This window comes from Carcharodon carcharias, chromosome 11 (genome assembly GCF_017639515.1).
Source record: "Carcharodon carcharias isolate sCarCar2 chromosome 11, sCarCar2.pri, whole genome shotgun sequence".
NCBI lineage: Eukaryota > Metazoa > Chordata > Chondrichthyes > Lamniformes > Lamnidae > Carcharodon > Carcharodon carcharias.
The window spans coordinates 28,815,906-28,835,176 of NC_054477.1; the positions used below are offsets into that span (position 1 = coordinate 28,815,906).

General features: G+C 40.7%; 1 protein-coding gene across 9 annotated transcripts in view; it reads right to left on the reverse strand.

Annotated features, from left to right (window-relative positions):
• Positions 1–1,900: 1,900 nt before the first annotated feature.
• The window catches only part of LOC121284005 (inositol polyphosphate-4-phosphatase type I A-like), a 229,675-nt gene continuing 212,304 nt past the window's right edge, over positions 1,901–19,271 (reverse strand). For all 9 annotated transcript variants that reach the window (XM_041198901.1, XM_041198900.1, XM_041198904.1 and 6 more), the window contains 2 exons: positions 4,479–4,526; positions 1,901–2,557 (listed from right to left, as the gene is read on the reverse strand). In XM_041198901.1, coding sequence (XP_041054835.1) covers positions 2,386–2,557; positions 4,479–4,526 — 220 coding nt within the window. In that variant the 3' untranslated portion in view covers positions 1,901–2,385. The remainder of the gene's footprint in view (positions 2,558–4,478; positions 4,527–19,271) is intronic.

The following is a 19,271-nucleotide window of genomic DNA, read 5'->3' on the forward strand; positions in this document are numbered from 1 at the left end:
GTTGTGGGAGGGGGCCAGAGTAGAACTGGAACAAGGAATGTTCCACATACCCCATAAAGAGACAGGCATAGCTGGGGCCCATGCGGTTACCCATAGCCACACCTTTTATTTGGAGGAAGTGAGAGGAGTTAAAGGAGAAATTGTTCAGTGTGAGAATAAGTTCAGCCAGACGGAAGAGAGTAGTGGTGGATGGGGATTGTTCGGGCCTCTGTTCGAGGAAGAAGCTGAGAGCCCTCAGACCATCCTGGTGGGGGATGGAAGTGTAGAGGGATTGGACATCCATGGTGAAGAGGAAGCAGTTGGGGCCACAGAACTGGAAACTGTTGAAGTGTCAGAGGAATCACAGATGTAGGTGGGAAGGGACTGGACAAGAGGAGAGAGAAGGGAGTCAAGATAATGAGAAATGAGTTCCGTGGGGCAGGAACAGGCTGACATGATTGGTCTGCCGGGACAGTCCTGTTTGTGGATTTTGGGTAGGAGGTAGATGCTGGCCGTCCGAGGTGGGCGACTATCAGGTTGGAAGCTGTGGAGGGAAGACCTCCAGAGGAGATGAGGTCAGTGACAGTCCTGGAAACAATAGCTTGATGTTCAGTGGTGGGGTCATGGTCCAGGGAGAGGTAGGAGGAAGTGTCTGCGAGTTGACACTCAGCCTCTGCGAGGTAGAGGTCAGTGCACCAGACAACAGCAGCATCACCCTTGTTAGCGGGTTTGATGACAATGTTAGGGTTGGACCTGAGAGAACGGAGTGCAGTAAGTTCAGAGAGAGACAGGTTAGAATGGATGAGAGGAGCAGAGAAATTGAGATGGCTAATGTCATGCCGACAGTTCTCAATGAAAAGATCAAGAGAAGGTAAGAATCCAGAGGGAGGGGTCCAGGTGGAGGGAGAATATTGGAGGTGGGTAAAAGGATCCGTTGAACGGAGGGAGGACTCCTGCCCAAAGAAGTGAGCACGGAGACGAAAAGGCGGCGGAAAAAGATTTCAGCATCATGCCGAGCCTGAAATTCATTGACTTGAGGGCGTAAGGGTATGAAACTAAGTCCTTTGCTGAGCACTGAATGTTCAGCGTCGGAGAGGGGAAGGTCAGGGGGTATAATGAATACACGGCCGAGGCAGGGATTGGAAGACGGGATGGGGACGGAGGGACAGGCAGGGGTGGAGGGTCCTAGATGGGTGTTGGTGTCGATGAGTTATTGGACTTGCGTTCCTTAGCACTTGAGAGAAAGAGAAAAAGTTTCTTGTTGATGCGATCAAAAATTTAGCCAACTCAACCTTGGAAATACTCAATGATCATAATGGCTCATAGTTATATCTGTATGGTGAGGCATTAGAAAATGCCCACTTCACTCTGAATCAACTTCCGGTAAGGAGTAAAACCTGGAGGGGGGGAAAAAAAATTGTCAAAAATGGATGGTATAGTCAAGGTTATGGGATGCTTACAATAAAGAGAGGTTGGCTTCAGTTAGTCATTTGGATGTGCAGCGAAAATGAGTCAATGCCATGGCAATCAGAGCTGATTTAACGCTGATATTACCAATACAGTCATTATGGGACAGGGCGAGTATTGCCTGTATAGGTCAACATGACTAAACCAAATAATACTCAAAACTTAACTCAGACATGCACACTTTCTATCAGGAGTTATTGCCATGATAACCTTGGCTGATTTTAGACACAGAGGCCAAATGCTGTATCTGATCTGTTGCCTGGACCGAAATCAGATCATTCAGGACAGACCCTGAATTGAAGCTAGGGCTGCTGGGTTGATATGATTTAATATTTCTTCAATACAACATTAAAACATTGCCTAACACAAGATCAGAATAGAACAAGTTGTCCTGAAGTACTTTCAACTTATTACTGTTTTATAACAAAGACTTGTAGCACAACTGAACACAAGCAACTTGTCAGTTTCATTTAATATTTCATACCATTGATGAGCACTTGGAGAAGCACATTATACAGCTTACTTGAATCTAATGTGATCAGAGGAAACAAAAATAATTCAACTGGTAAAAAGCTTATAACAGTTTGGATACTGCAAACAAATAAATAAAATTTGTAAAAAGATTACATGAAACAGTTTTGGACGGAATGATATTTTCATATACATTATATACATTAAAAAATGTCACTTAAACCATAACTGCATCCCCAAGTCTACATGGCTAATAAGATATGCATTACATGTCTGTTAATTTACAGAATTGGCAAACTTTACCAGTATAATACAACATAATTGAGTGTGTACAAGTACAACTTAGTTTTCTTCTATTACAATGTTTTCAATTATGACGCTTTTAGTTTTCCAAGCAGATCATTTTCTACCTATAGAAACTTTTGACACTTGCTTTTGAATTGAAATAAGACTCCAACGTTGCACAAATTACCCTATTGAAAAGATGCAAACTAAATTAAAAATGAGCACACGTCCTGTAGAGCTATTTACATCTCCATTCCGATTGCTTGGTCTTCTAATGATGTTAGAGATGTGTTTGAGTTTCTTAATTCTATGTCCCATATAGTATCTGGAGAGAATCTGTATATGCAATGCAACACTTTTGGAGCAAAGTTAACAGGAAAAAACAATCAGTAAAATTACTTTGTGTCAACTTTCTCTTGCATCTTGTAAATCAGCAACAAATACATTCTACATAAAAAGGTTAAAAATTTTGTAAACCTTATAAATAAACCTCATGTGTCATCCCCTCAACAAAATTAAATAGTGCAATAAAAATGCATTTTACTGGATCTATTTGGGGCTTTACGTACAAGAACCCCATATTACTTTTAAGAGCAGAGCTGCAATGCAAGTTTGTGCCTTTAAATGTGAAAGTTCATACAACTTTAACTGATGTATATTGTCTAATTGCATATACCTACACAGAAGCACTTGGGATGTGTACCATTGTTAGGAGACTGGCAGGTATGTACTGCATTCTAGATGCCACAGACCAAATTCTAATTTTTCAAACTGTACTTTAACAATAATATTACTCTTCAGTGATCCATGTGAGCTGCATTTAGACAATCCCACCTCTCTCAAAGCTGGGATGCATTTCAGGACATCCTTTGCACAAGGAATCAAAAAGTGCTGTGAAGCAACCATGCATGTTTGCATGGAAGTACAAAAGGTCTGACAAAATATTGTTTAATCAATTATTACCAACAGCTTCAACATGCATTCCTTTCTTGGTTGTGATAAATTATAGCTGATCTCACAGTCATAAGAATACAATAATATAATGAAGCCAAAAGAAGTAAAATATTTTATACAAGGGCATATCAAATAAAATAGGACAAGGGGATAAAGGGATAAGGCTCAATATTAAGCAACATGGATTGCCTTATGATAATGGCTAACAAATAATTACTGAGCAGCAAATATAAAAGGGAACTGGTTGCAGAAACTGGAATGGTGGCAAAACATTTAAAGCAAATTTGTATGTCCCTAATGTGAGAGATGCTGGGGTAGGGCAGAGAAAAGGGCTTTAATGAGTTGCAAGGCCTTTCCTTATCCCTGACTTTTATGTTCTAATGCATTCAAATTTTGCAACATCAGGGCAAACGCTGAAAAAGAAAAACTCCCTTTCTCTCTTTCTGGAATCACAATGTTATTTCTTGTATAAACCTAATGGCCTTCGGCCAAAACTCAGATCTGACAGTGACTAAACAGTACACATTTCTGAAAAACACATGACCAGCCTGTGCTTTTACGGCTTTGAAATAGAAAACAGAAACGTTAGTAGATATTCTTTAAAGCAGGAGCTATTGTCATTGACGTGGGCAGTCTAACTGTAAACACAATACACATGTTGTTTGGGTTTATCTATATTGGCGACTGAAAATTGAGAAGTTCAAGCAAATATTTCTGTCACTTCCAAAAATAGCAAAGGAACACATCTTCAAAATTCATACTCTGTTCTTTGTAAAACATGAAACTAAGTCTCTACCTAATAAGCCAACTGAAATGTGCATGGAGTTGGAATTAATTACCCTCACTTTTGCACAATACCAATGGTCACTTGCCTAACTAGTGTACTGTTTTCACTGAGTATTTGAGGGACCTCTCTTGCCTGTGTGCTTCTAACCTTTTTTTTCACAGATTGTTTATAACTGGTAACTCCACAATCTACTCTATCATGTACTATATTACATATTGACAAACTAGTCATAAGAGCATGCTCTACATATACAGAGGAAAGAGGCCAAATTAAATGATTCTGTGGAACATTTACATCTTTAAGAAACATTTAACTGTTCAACAAGCTACTTTTTTTTGGTTGACAGCTATCTTCACTATACATGTTTCATTGTAAAAGCCCCACAACTATCACTATAAACAAATAGTCATTCACAGGAATCAACATGTTGTTAAGGTCTTTTTCCTATTTTTAAGTGTCGACTTTTCCAAAGGTTCCTTCTGGTGGCCTGTAATGTTTTGGAAAAGCCTTCAATTGTAGAATATTAAACGCGTACTTGCGACATCCAACATTCTTCATCGTGTTTTCTCGACGACATCCCTCGCTGGGGAAGAAACAAGTACAGAGAATGATAGCAGCAAAGAAAAAATGATACCAAAAAAAGACTCTTAAGACAATGACAGATGAGTATTTGGTTAATTAAAAGGGACAACTGAATGGTGAGTGGTGATAATGTAATTATGTGCTTTACAGACTAGTATTAGATTGCTCAGGTTTGTACCCGTCATGTTTTAAAAAGGCTAATTCTAAGTCAGGTTTGAATCGAATTATAACACACCCAAAATCATTTTTGATTAGATGCCTCTCTTCAGAATTACATCAATGGTTTAGATTAGCATCAAATACTTATGTCCACTCCACAAATTACAGGTTGGCAGTTGAAATATATAAAAATGACTATAAATACTATCAGTTTGCTGTTTTATGAATGGCATTGGAAATACTGGCAGCCCAATGCAAAGTTTCTGATAGAGTCAGAGCTGCCAGGAGAGAGGAGTCATCTTCAAAATCAACTCCTTTTTGCATGAAAGCTAAGTGCACTTTATGTTTAATAGATAAATGTACTGACCAGTGTGGGCATGAATCACAGACGAAGGAGGTTGCATGGTTGATCTTCAGTGTGTACTGAAATAACTAGCAACATTTGGGGTGTTTAAAAAAATCACTTTGGTGGCTCAAGGTTAGGGAAGTGGAAAATCAGCAGGGCTCCTGTTTCTGACTTTTAGCTAGTGATTTCTGCTAGAAATACAATACATGGGTGACACATTAAGGTAGGACCAATGGCTTCACAGTCAAATGCCCATCAACATTCCATTCTACATTAAGAATGGGTATGTTGGTGAGGTCTTGGAGACTGTTTATGTAACGATGGGACACTGCCTTTGGAAGAAGGTTCAAGAGGAGAATATAGGCTTTTAAAAAAAAAGTGCAAGTTGCTACAATAGAGCATTTGGTTTAAAAAAATGCAGCACTGGAGGTAGCCATTTGGGTCACCTGTGCTGACTTTTTGAAAAAAGCTGTCCACTTAGTCCCACTTCCCTGGTTTTCCTCCACAATGCTGCATTAGATCTAAACCAAGCTGAAAATGTTATTGATTTACAAACTAAATGGGTGTGCTAATAAGGCAGAAGCAGAATGCAGTACAGCAATGCCTTGTATTTACACAAGCAAATTAGTTGTCATGTGATATCTGCTCAGATGTTTGAACAGATCTTTCTTTAATGGTAAAGCATTTCTTATGCAAGCAAGTCACATAAGTCACGAAGCAAGTTATCTCAAAAATGGCCAACATACATTTTAAAAGGTTATTGTAGTATTTCAAAATTTTAAATACAATTTTATTTTGTTAAATACAGACAAGCAGTTTTGAAGAGGTTTTACCACTTATGCGGTTTCTTCCAAGAAAGTGCCGTGGTTTCAGGACTCAACACAAAAAGAACATTACAATAGAACAGTCACACAACAGCTAACAGAAAGGTTATGACTGCACTAGAATGTGTAGAAAGGGATTAAATAAATTTCTTGAAAATACAATATATGCGCTGTTCTTTTATTTTAGATATATTTCAAGAAACTGAGGTACTGGTCATATGCTTCTATTACAAGAGTTTTAATGTATACAGTTAATAGAAGTTTTCATACATCCTCTGTTTTAAGCTTTGATAAAATATATACATAAAGTACAGTGTAAAGTATGACATTTGTAAGGCATATTTTAAGGTGGACAATTCTATTGCACATCCTTCCATTCAGTGGCTTCTGAGCAACAAGTAGCTAAACTTGTTTTTATTTAAACTTTTTAAAAAAAAAATGGCTTCTCTTCATTGGCATCGAAATCTGGCCAGCAGATACGCCAGGCTCAGAAAGACGCATACAATCATTAAATTGGGGCTAAGAGCAAGCAAAGGGATGGAATAGAGGAGGCTGGGGTCAAGCCTGCAATCACGGATGGGCACCAGGCCACTCAAGTTCTTCTGTGTGACTACCTCCCGCGTTCCAATGCTGTGAAAAGGGAGAATGTAGGAAATGGCAGAGGGAGAGAGGGTTGGTTTGGGGGGGTGGTGGGGGGAGAGTTGTTGGAAGAAAGCAAAACAAGCATGCAGCAAACACAGCATAAAAAGAATAGGCAAGAATATATAAAACAGAAGGGGGGCAGGAGAGAGAGAGAGCAAGTTTTTTTGAAATGAAGCACAGAGATACAAAATACAAGAGAAATTAGAAAGGGAAGCATCAAAACCAGCAAATGAAAAGAAGAGTGACAAAATTAACACATTAGAAAGAGAAAGAGTGAAAAAAGAGAAAAAAAGAGAAAAGTTGAAAATTCAGAAAGAATGACAATGGTTTCTCATGTTCAGTCTGTATGTGTCAAGTACATGCTGCACTCTGTCATGCCTGATCATGCTTCAAACTGTACAAGCAAACTGAACGTGAATAACCATCCTCGTATTTAACCCGTTCTCACCTTCAAAGGGAAAATAAATTATACAAAGTTGCCACAGAAATGAAGCTGTTCTTTTAATGTATCTAGAAATTTCCTTGCAGGTCACAATATGCTGAACAGATTTCTTTGGTTTCTGTTTCTTGCATTCTTCAGAATGCTGTTAAGATTTCTTATGAATTTGGAAAAATGTTTACGATACCAATATCACAAACATAGGAAATCTGTGAGGGCTGGAGTTGAAGTATGAATCTTAACTTTATGTAGAACTATAATAGTCAGAATGTTTCTTTAAACAATTTAGTTATCCACCAGAATAAAGGGCAATCATTTAGTTGGAGAAATTTAGATCATGACCTAAAATCCCCTCTGAAATATTTAGGTGAGACAGGGTTAAATAACAGGTAAACAGAGAAAGGATAAGAAAACTACAAGAAACTTTGAGACAAGGTACACAATAAAACTAACTTTAAAACTTCAGTGAATGCAAACAAGGTTCAACCACAGTTGGTGTTGGGCCATTTACTGTGTTCTTATCCTTTCTTAAAGATGTACAGCAAATTTAGAACATGTCCTTAATTAGTGCTGAAACGTTTTCAATATTTGAGCGCTATTTAAAGGATTACATGTTGATGATATTGTAAAACATATAAAACAAAACTGATGAATGATGCATAAATGACTATAAAAACTGAAAGAAAAGCTTAGACAATTCCTTAATTTTAGTCACATTCATGTAGCTCTGATGGACAAATAATAAGCAACTTCACTGCTGCTGTGAACAGAGCGAATGGAACGAGAGCAAACTGCAGAAGAGTTTCTTTTGTATAGACTATGTCAGATAAATGAAGATTACATCTGAGCATAGCATTCCATCTTATCAAGCTACTTCTTGCATTCAAGCATGTGGATCTCCTAATTAAACTTAAATGCAAAAATGCTGATGGAAAAATTAGTTTTAAAAATTACTTCTTCCAGTTTTCAACAGTAATTAAATTACACACTGCTCTGAAAAAAGACACAGATTCCTTTATTTTATTTATTTTTCTTCTTGCTGTAGTTTCCCTGGAAGGTGTAGCTGCAGAATGGATAATATGAAGCCATGCCTTTGCAAAGGCCTTTCCTGAGTCAGCCACTAGTAAGCCCAGGGCAGAGGACAATGATCCTGTGGGGTGGTAACGGGCCTCCAGTTTGTGTTTCCACACGGAACCAAAGCTGAGAATAGAAATACAGTTTTTCTTCTGTGGGAAGCACCAAGTAGAAAAAACTAGTAATTGAAACACCTTCTGCCACCATGCAGTGGTGCTTCCATATATAGTGCTGTTGCACCACCTCCATTCTCTTTCCTTCCGCTTCTCCAACACACCCTTCATAGCCCTACCCACCACCCCACCACCATGACAGCAGCCATGCCATCCAAACCTAGATATTTGGGAATATCCAAACTATTCACTGGGAGAGAAACTTCAGCCATAACCATCAGTGATCATGCTTCAAATTGATCCACAGCACTAGCAAATGTCCTATCTGTCTAAGATCATGCTTCAAATTGATCCATAGCACTAGCAAATGTCCTATCTGTCCAAGATTGTGAAGTCACTGTGTGAGGATGCAGTTTTAAACCCCTGCTCTGCTTTACCATATAAAAACATTTTAGTATAAAAAGGCAATTGATAACTGGCTTGTAATTTAAAAAAAAGCCCACCCTTTTCTTTACATAAAGTGAATCCACTCTCAATTACAAAGTGAATCCACTCTCAATTTGCTACTAAAGATAAGCATTGTTCAATTCTCATCAAATGATGTAATAAAAGTATTTTCTGTTATTTATATTTGAATTGGCAGGTTAAATTAACTGGTTCTGTTACAAAATATTTGAAAATTGATTAACAACTTTACAAAGGTCTTAAATTGAAACAAATATTTCTTGGAACACTAGTTACACAATTAGTACCCAATTATACAACAATGCTAAATGAGTAGAGATCTATTGGGTCAGCAAAGGTTGATTCAGTATAGGTTGATTTCCAGCGAGAGAGGCGCTTAAACAGCGAATGTAAGTTTTTCTTCAAATTTTCTCCCTTCCCTCTTTCTTACAAGTATTGCCTCCTAACTGGGACGTAATCCATGGTAATCAGTCACTGTCTAGTTTCTTACCACGTACATACAAATTAGGAGCAGGAGTAGGCCACTTGGCATCACTATTCATTAAGATCATGGTTAATCTGAATGTAACCTCAACCTCACATTCCTACCTACCCCCAATTACCTTTCATCCTGGTTAATCAAGAATCTATCCAGTTCTGCCTTAAAAATATTCAAAGACTCTACTTCCACCACCTTTTGAGGACGAGAGTTCCAAAGACTCTCAACCCTCAGAGCAAAATTCTCCGCATCTCTGTCTTAAATGGGCGACCCCTTATTTTTAAACAGTGACCCCTAGATCTAGATTCTCCAACAAGAGGAAACATCCTCTCCACATCCATTCTGTCAAGACCCCTCAGGATCTTAAAGGTTTCAATTAAGTCGCCACTTACTCTTCTAAATTCCAGTGGATACAAGGTTTACCTATCCAACCTTTCCTCATAAGACAACCTGCCCATTCCTGGTATTAGTCTAGTAAAACTTCTCTAAATTGCTTCTAACATCTTTCGTTAAATAAGGAGACCAGTACTGTACACAATACTCCAGATGCGGTCTCACCAATGCCCTGTACAACTGAAACATAACCTCCCTACTTTTATAATCAATTCCCCTCACAATAAATGATAACATTCTATTAGCTTTCCTAATTACCTGCTGGGTACCTGCACGCTAGCCTTTTGTGATTCATGCACTAAGATACACAGATCCCTCTGAATCTCATCATTTAGATAATGAGCTTTTTTATCCTTCCTGACAAAACCAACAATTACACATTTGCCCACACTATACTCCATTTGCCAGATCTCTGCCCACTCACTTAACCTACCTATGTCACTTTGTAGCCTTCTTAGGACCTCTTCACAACTGAAGTAGCCACTTCTTTCAAGACATAAGGGTGAAGTCCACCTGGGCCTAGGGATTTGTCAGCCCGTAGCCTCAATAATTTGCTCATTACCACTTCTCTGGTGATTGTAACTTTCCTCCCTCCCATTTCCTGATTTACAGCTATTTCTGGGATGTTACTTGTATCCTCCATAGCGAAGGCCAAAGCAAAATACCTGCTTAATTCGCCTGCCATCTCCCTACTTTCCATTATCAATTCCCCAGATGCACTCTCTATAGGACCAATGTTCACTTTTTTTCTTATTTAAACATCTATAGAAACTCTTACCATCCATCTTTATATTTCCAGCTACCATTTTCTCGCACTCTAATTTTTCCCTCCTTATTAATCTTTTTGTCATTTTTGTTCTTTAAATTTTTTCCAATCTTCTAACCTGCCACCCTCTTTGTGCTTTTTCTTTAAGTTTGATACTGTTTTTAACTTTTTAGTTAACCATGGATGGTGGGCCCACCCCTTAAAATTTTCTTATTGGAATGTATATATCCTAAAATATCCCTTTAAATGTATACCACTGAACTTCCATTGACATATCCCTTAACTTCATTTTCCAGTTCACTTTAGTTAGCTCTGCTTTCGTGCCTTCATAAGTACCTTTATTTAAGTTTAAAACACTAGGCTTGGATGCACTCGTTTCTCCCTCAAAATCAATGTAAACTTCAATCATATTATGATCACTTGCTACCTAGGGGTGCCTTCACTAGGAGGTTATCAATTAATCCTATCTCGTTGCTCTAAACCAGGTCTAGTGTAGCCTGCGCTCTGGTTGGCTCCAGAACATGCTGTTCTAATAAACTATCCTGAAAACATTCTATGAACTCATCTATGCTACCTTTGCCCATCTGATTTTTCCAGCCTATATTTAGATTAAAATCCCACTGATTATTGCTGTACTTTTCTGGCAAGCTCCCATAATCTCTTGTTTTACTTCTTTTATACTCTGTCCTATTGCGTAGTTACAATTAGGAGGCCTGTACACCACTCCCACAAGCAACTTCTTGCCTTTATCATTCTTCATCTCAACCCAAACTGCTTCTACATCCTGGTTTCCTGAACTTAGGTCATCACTCTCTAATGTGCTCAGACCATCATTAATTAACAGAGCCACTCCTCCACCTTTTCCTAACTTCCTGTCCTTCCTAAATGTCATGTACCCTTCAATATTCAGGTCCCAATCTATGTCATCCTGTAGCCATGTCTCTGTAATGGCTATCAGGTCGTACTTATTTATTTCTATTTGTGCCATCAGTTCATCTGGTTTTTGTTTTGTTTTGAATGCTATGTGTGTTTAGATACAGAGTCTTTAACTTTGTCCTTATTTTTGTAGTGTCAAGCTTTATCTGTTGATTTACTCTTAGATTTGTACTCACTGTCCCTTCCTGTCACAGTCTGTTTCTGTGCCTGTCTCTCTTGCCTGGTCTCTACTCCTTGGTTTACATCTCCCCAAATTTGATCCCTTGCCCCCACTATTCAGTTTAAAACCCTCTCTAGTTCCCTAGTTAGGCGGCTTGCGAGGACACTAGCCCCAGTTTAGGTGTAGACCGCCCCATTGGTACAGGTCCCACTTTCCCCAATACTGGTGCCAGTGCCCCACAATCCAGAACCCACTTCTCCCACACCAGCTTTTAAGCCACGCATTCACCTCTCTAATCTTATTTGTCCTATGCCAATTTGCATGTGACTCAGGTAATAATCCAGAAATTACCACCTTTGAGGTTCCGCTTCTTAATTTGGTGCCTAGCTCCTCATACTGACCAAATAGAGCATCCTTCCACATCCTATATCGTTAGTACCCACTTGGACCACAACCACTGGATCCTCCCCCTCCCATTGCAAGTTCCTCTCCAGCCCTGAGCAGATGTCCTGAACCCTGACACTGGGCAGGCAACAAAGCCATCTGGACTTTTAGTATTTACTACAGAGAACAGTGTCAATCCCCCTTATTATACTGTCTCCTACTACCACTACATTCCTTTTTGCTCTCCCAACTTGGATGGCTTCCTGTACCACGGTGCCATGGTCAGTTTGCTCATCCACCCTGCAGCTCCCACTCTCATCCAAACAAACTGAGAGAACCTCAAACCTATTGGACAATTGCAGGGGCTCACACTCCTGCCCTCTGGGTCCCCTTACCTGCCTCACTCTGTCATACCCTCCTGTTCTTGGCCACTGACCAAATCAGAAGACCCTATCCTGACTGCCTCCTGGCTTAAAGCATCCATGTAACTTTCCCCATCCCTGATGTGTCACAGAGTCTACAGCTCAGCCTCCAGCTCAATGAGTGAACCGAGGTTCCTCAAGCCACAAACACTGCAGGCGAGTTTGCCCTGGATCACAATGTTATCCAGGAGCACTCACATGTTGCAACCTTGACATATCACCTGTCTTGCCATTCTTAATATACCTTAAATAATTACTTAATTATATTAATCACTTATTTAATGTTGCTTTCTTATATATTTGATTAACTTTACCACCAAATTGTGTACGATTTTAAACCTTAGGGATAGAATATAACTTATCCACTTACCAGATACTCATCAAACAGCTAGCTCCTTTCCCTCAGTAAAGCAAGAATCATTTCTATGGGGTGAGAAAGATAGGAAAAGGAAACGAACATCTTCTCTGAACTCGCCTCTCACCAAACTCCAAGTCTTCACTCAGTTTGTCAGCTGCACTCCACTTGCCAAGGCTGCACTAAAGAACCCTGAATTTATAGCAAACTGAACTGGGTCTACAGTAACCAGGTTCAACCAGTTAGCTAATTAACTACATAGCTCCTACAGCTGAGAGTGAGTTTATCCTGTCTAGACTGCAAGAAAGAACAAACTTAGCCTGTTGACACTGTACTTTCCAGTAACTGCTAATTACAGACTGGATTAGATTTTAAGGGTAGACATTCAAGTGTGAGGTTTGAAAATAAATGTTGGCGGGTTATTTATAGAAGATATGATAGGGAGCTCAAATCAAGTTCTGATCTGACATATAGATAAGCATACTTCCAACAGGATTTGCTGGAGACCAACCGGGGCAAGAATGCTAATAAATTTTCCTATTCCTAACCCAAGCTAACTGTAACTCACCTTGCACTGCCTAAAATCAGGAGGATCTTTTAGCTATTTGTTGACAAGATGTATTAATTCAGCAACATGATCAATATTTAATGAATGTCTAACTTTCTTTTCCTTGCTTCTCATAGGTTAGCATGCAGCTGTATTTTTCCAAGGTTAATTCCTGTGTACCCGGCACTTGTAACTTCACCTTCTTAGCAGCCTTTGACAAAAATGTAGCTTCATGCTGCCAGTGACTGCTTTAGGGGTGTGGGGTGCTGTCAAAGCTGAGAATCAGAACTAAGACTTCTGCTTTGTTTGCTGTCCAACATGAAAGAGGGAAAGGAGTGATGTTTCGATGTTAGATTCTCTCAAAATCCAGGGATTTAAGTGAAACATGTTCTATCCAAGTTGTAACTTAAATAGAACTACTGGTTTTATGGTAGTTATTCCTTCAGCAGACAACAGGGTGAATAGCACATTTGGAATCAAAAACATATTTGTGAGTAATCACAATATTTTAACACTTGTGAATGAATACTATCTGCTGTTTAAGGTTTGTTCTTTATATCTTGCTGTATCTTTTGGCTTCTTTGGATTACTGACCTTGCAAATATACTTGACCAGGAAGTTCTGTCTGTAACCATTAATATAATGACATGTTACTTTCTACCTTTCTTCAAAAGAGCAACAATGACCCCTATATCCTGGCAAACTACATCCCATCTCCAAACTCCTTTTCCTCTCCAACGTCATTGGCCATTTTCTGAATGGCAGGCAGTGACTAGGGTACCACAGGGATCAGTGCAAGGACCCCAGTTATTCACAATATACATTAATGATTTAAATGAGGGAACTAAATGTAATATCTCAAAATTTGCAGATGACACAAAGCTGGGTGGGAGGGTGAGCTGTGAGGAGAATGCAGAGATGCTTCAGTGTGATTTGGACAAGCTGAGTGGGAAAATGCATGGCAGATGCAGTATAATGTGGATAAATGAGAGCTTATCCATTTTGGTAGCAAAAATAGGAAGGCAGATTATTATCTGAATGGCTATAAATTGAGAGAGGGGAATGTGCAACGAAACCTGGGTGTCCTTGTACACCAGTCGCTGAAGGTAAGCATGCAGGTGCAGCAGGCGGTAAAGAAGACAAATGGTATGTTGGCCTTCATAGCCAGAGGGTTCGAGTACAGGAACAGGGATGTCTTGCTGCAATTGTACAGGGCCTTGGTGAGACGACACCTGGAATAGTGTGTGCAGTTTTGATCTCCTTATCTGAAGAAGATGTACTTGCTATAGAGGGAGTGCAGCGAAGGTTTTCCAGACTGATTCCTGGGATGACGGGACTGACATATGAAGAGAGATTGCGTCGATTAGGATTATATTCGTTGGAGTTCTGAAGAATAAGGGGGGGATCTCATAGAAACCTATAAAATTCTAACAGGACTAGATAGGATAGATACAGGATGTTCCTGTGGGGGAGTCCAGAACCAGGGTCACAGTCTGAGGATATGGGGTAGACCATTTAGGACTGAGATGAAGAGAAATTTCTTCACCCAGAGACGGGTGGGCCTGTGGAATCGTTACCACAGAAAGTAGTTATTTTCAAGGAGGAGTTAGGTATAGCTCTCGGGGTGAAAGGGATCAAAGGGTATAGGGAGAAAGCGGGAGCAGGATATTGAGTTGCTTGATCAGCCATGATCATAATGAATGGCGGAGCAGGCTCGAAGGGCTGAATGGCCTACTCCTGCTCCTAATTTCTATGTAACATGCTGTTGCCTCCCAAATCTGTGTCTTCCTTTCCCAGAATGCCTTGTTTGAATTCCTCCAATCAGGTTTCTGCCCTTGCCACCATACCAAAGTCGCTCCTATCAGAGTCACAAATGACACTTGGCATGGAATCGATAGGCCAACTGGCTTCCTTCTGTGCTGTAAACATTCTATGATTCCATGTGACTGTGACAGGGCAAATAATCCCTCCTATCATCTTGACCTGGCGATATTTTTTGATACAGTCTTACGCAAAATCTGCTCCAGTCATCCAACTCGATGGCACTGCACTCACCTGGTTCCATTCTTATCTGTCCAGAGAATAATCCACAATGAGTTCTCTTCCTGCTGCCACACCATGGGAAAGTCAGCATGGCTTTTTCAGAGGGAGGTCATGCCTAACAAATTTGATTGAACTTTTTGAGGAGGTGACCAGGTGTGTAGATGAGGGTAGTGCAGTTGATGTCGTTTATATGAATTTCAGCAAAGCCTTTGACAAGGTCCCACATGGGAGACTTATAAAGGCGGCAAATGCAAATGGGATACAGGGTAATTTGATAAGGTGGATTCAAAATTGGTTTAGTTGTAGGAGGCAGTGTGTGATGACAGAAGGATGCTTTAGTGACTGAAAGCCAGTGTCCAGTGACGTACCACAGGGATCTGTGCTCGGTCCCCGATTATTTGTCATTTATATAAACGACAGAGGTAACTATGTGGGGGGTAGGATTAGCAAGTTTGCGGATGACACAAAGATTGGCTGGGTGGTTAAAAGCGAGGTTGAGTGTCTTGGGCTACAGGAAGGTATAGTCGGGATGGTCAAATGGACAGATAAGTGAGATGGAACTTAACCCTGAAAAGTGTGAGGTGATACACTTTGGAAGGAGTAATTTGACAAGGAAGTATTCAATGACACTAGGAAGTTCTGAGGAACAAAGGGACCTTGGCGTGTGTGTCCATAGATCTCTGAAGGCGGAGGGGCATGTTAGTGGGGTGATGCAAAAGGCATATGGGACACTTGCCTTTATCAATCGAGGCATAGATTACAAAAGCAGGAAGGTCATGTTGGAGTTGTATAGAACCTTGGTGATGCCACAGCTAGAGTAATGTGTGCAGTTCTGGTCGCCACATTATAGGAAGGATGTGATTGCACTAGAGGGGGTGCAGAGGAGATTCACTAGGATGTTGCCTGGGATGAAACATTTAAGTTATGAAGAGAGGCTGGATAGACTTGGGTTGTTTTCGCTGGAGCAGAGAAGACTGAGGGGCAACCTGATCGAGGTGTACAAGATTATGAGGGGCATGGACAGGGTGGATAGGGAGCAGCTGTTTCCCTTTGTTGAAGGGTCAGTCACAAGGGGGCATAAGTTCAAGGTGAGGGGCAGGAGGTTTAGGGGGGATGTGAGGAAAAACTTTTTTTACCCAGAAGGTGGTGACTGTCTGGAATGCACTGCCTGGGGTGGTGGAGGTGGGTTGCCCCACATTCTTTAAAAAGTACCTGGATGAGCACTTGGCACGTCATAACATTCAAGGCTATATGGGCCAAGTGCTGGTAAAAGTGATTAGGTAGGTAGGTCAGGTGTTTCTCACATGTTGGTGCAGACTCGATGGGCTGAAGGGCCACTTCTGTACTGTGTGATTCTGTGATTACCTCTTTATCTGTCCTTGGCCGCCTCCTATTTCACATCTACATGTTGCCTCTCAGCGACATTATCCAAAAATAACTCAGGTTGCACATGCATGCTGACGACACCCAGCTCTACCTCACCACCATTTTTCTCGACCCATGCTCTGTCTCTAAATTGTTAGAATGTATGTCTGACATCCAACACTGGATCAGCAGGAATTTCCTCCAGTGAAATATCGAGATCAAAACTATCACCTTAGGTTTCTGACACTAATTCTGTTCCCTAGACACTGACACCATTCCATTCCTTGGCACCTGACTGAGATTAAACTAGACTATTCACAACCTCGGTGTCATATTTGGCCCGAAGATGGCCTCTTCCCAATGTCTGTGTCATTAAGACTGGCTTATCCCATCTCCATAACATTGCCAAATCCTGTCCCACCTCAACCCAACTGCTGTTAAACTGTTCATCCGTGCCTTTGTTACCTCTAGACTTGACTATTCTAACACATTCCTGTTTGGCCTATTGAGGGTTTAGACTCTGGAATCATTGCCTTAAATCTCTCTCTGTCTCTTTCCTCCTTTTAAGACTCTCCTTAAAACTTCTCCCTTTGGCTACATGTTATATGTCTCCACATGTGACATGGTGTCAAATTTTGTTCAATTCCGTCAATAATACTGAAGACCTGTGCTCCAGAACTTGCCGCACCCCTAGCCAAACTGTTCTAGTGCAGTTACAACACTGGCATCTACCCGGCAATGTGGAAAATTGCCTAGGTTATGTCCTGTGCACAAAAAGCAGGGCAAATCCAACCCAGTCAATTATTGCCCTATCTGTCTACCCTCCATCATCAGTAAAGTGATAGAAGGGGTCATTAACAGTGCTATCAAGCGCAATAATCTGCTCACCGATGCTCAGTATGTGTTCTGCCAGGGTCACTCAGCTTCTGACCTCATTACAACCTTGGCTCAAACATGGACTAAATAGCTGAACTCCAGAGTTGAGTGTGACTGCCCTTGACACCAAGGTGGCATTTGATCGAGGGTGTCATTGAGGAGTCCTAGCAAAACTGGAGTCAATGGGAATCAGGGGAAAACTCTCCGCTGGTTCAAGTTGTACCTAGCACAAAGGAAGATGGTTCTCATTGTTGGTCAATCATCACAGCTCCAGGACATCACTGCAGGAGTTCATCAGGGTAGTGTCCTAGGCCCAACCATCTTCAGTTGCTTCATCAATGACCTTCCTTTCAGAAGTGGGGATGTTCGCTGATGATTGCACAATGCTCAGCACTATTTGCAGCGACTCAGATACTGAAATAGTTCATGTCCAAATGCAACAAGGCCTGCACTGACATATAAATACTGTGGTTACAGAGCAGGTCAGAGGCTAGGAATCCTGTGGCATATAACTCACCACAAGACTCCCCAAAGCCTATCTACCATCTACAAGGCAGAAGTCAGAAGTGTGATGGAATACTCTCCACTTGACTGGATGAGTACATCTCCAACAACACTCAAGAAGCTTGACACCGTCCAGGACACAGCAGCCAGATTGGCACCCCATCCATAAACATTCAGTCCCTCCACCACCGACGCATAGTGGCAGCAGTGTGTACCACCTACAAGATGCACTGCAGAAACTCTGCAAGTTCCTTGTGCAGCACCTTCCGAACCCACGGCCGCTACCATCCAGAAGAACACCATCAACTGGAAGTTCCTCTCCAAGCTACTCAACATCCTGACTTGGAAATAATATTAACATTCCTTAATTTCGCTGGGTCAAAATCCTGGAACTCCCTCCCTAACAGCACTGTGTGTACCTGCACCACAGGGACTGCAGCAATTCAAGAAGGCAGCTCACCACCACGTTCTCAAGAGCAATTAGGGATGGGCAATCAATGCTGGCTTAGCCAGCGATGCACAGATCCTGTAAATGGTTGAAAAAAAAATGAAATGTCTTGGAACATTTTACTATGTTTTCTAAGGTGCCATATAAGTTCAGGTTTTGTTGAAAAAGACAATGATGAGCATCCTCCAAGTTCCTCAGTGATCAATGAATCCTCATTTGAGTTAATTATTAACCTTGGGCACACTAACCAAAAAAGTGGTATGCACAAGAGCAAAGATTCTGGCTCTTAGGAACCATTCCTGATGAAAGATTATCAACCTGAAACATTAACTCTATGCTTCTCCCTCTCCCCAGAGCCTCTCAATGTTTCCAGCATTTTCTGTTTTTATTTTGGTCCATGAGAGTTTGTCTGCCACTGGAAACTGTTTTATAACATGGTTGCAAGACAAACGTGCTGGCAAACAGCCCACTCTATAATATGGTCAATTCACAGCACACTCTAACATTTCATTTCCTAGCAACAGTTACAGAACTATATACGTCCTGATCCACCTACAGATTGCATGACCATTTTCTACAGGGAATGCAGCGGGTGGTTGTGGTGAGGTGGGAGAGGGGGTAAAAAGTAAACTGAATAGGAACAGAAGGGAAAATTATATTTAAACTGAAAAGAAAATGAATTTCTCTTTGGGCGTTTCCATCAATGCAACTTAAAACTCATTACCTTTGTGGCTTTCAAGCACTGGTTTTGGCTGCTTCTGAATGCTTAATAATAGCCCTTTTATATAAAGCACTAATTTTTATATATAGAGAAATAATTATTTTTTTTTAAAAGAAAATGCAAAGTGATCATATCACTTTTTAGAGGAACTGCATCTCAATTTCCCACCAGGTTGTAAGGCTGATCCCTAGGGTCACAGGGCTGAGTTAAGAGGAGGGACCAGAGAAATTTGTGGTCTGCAGCTGGATATGTGGGGGTTGTGGGAGGAACTACACTTTTTTAGTTC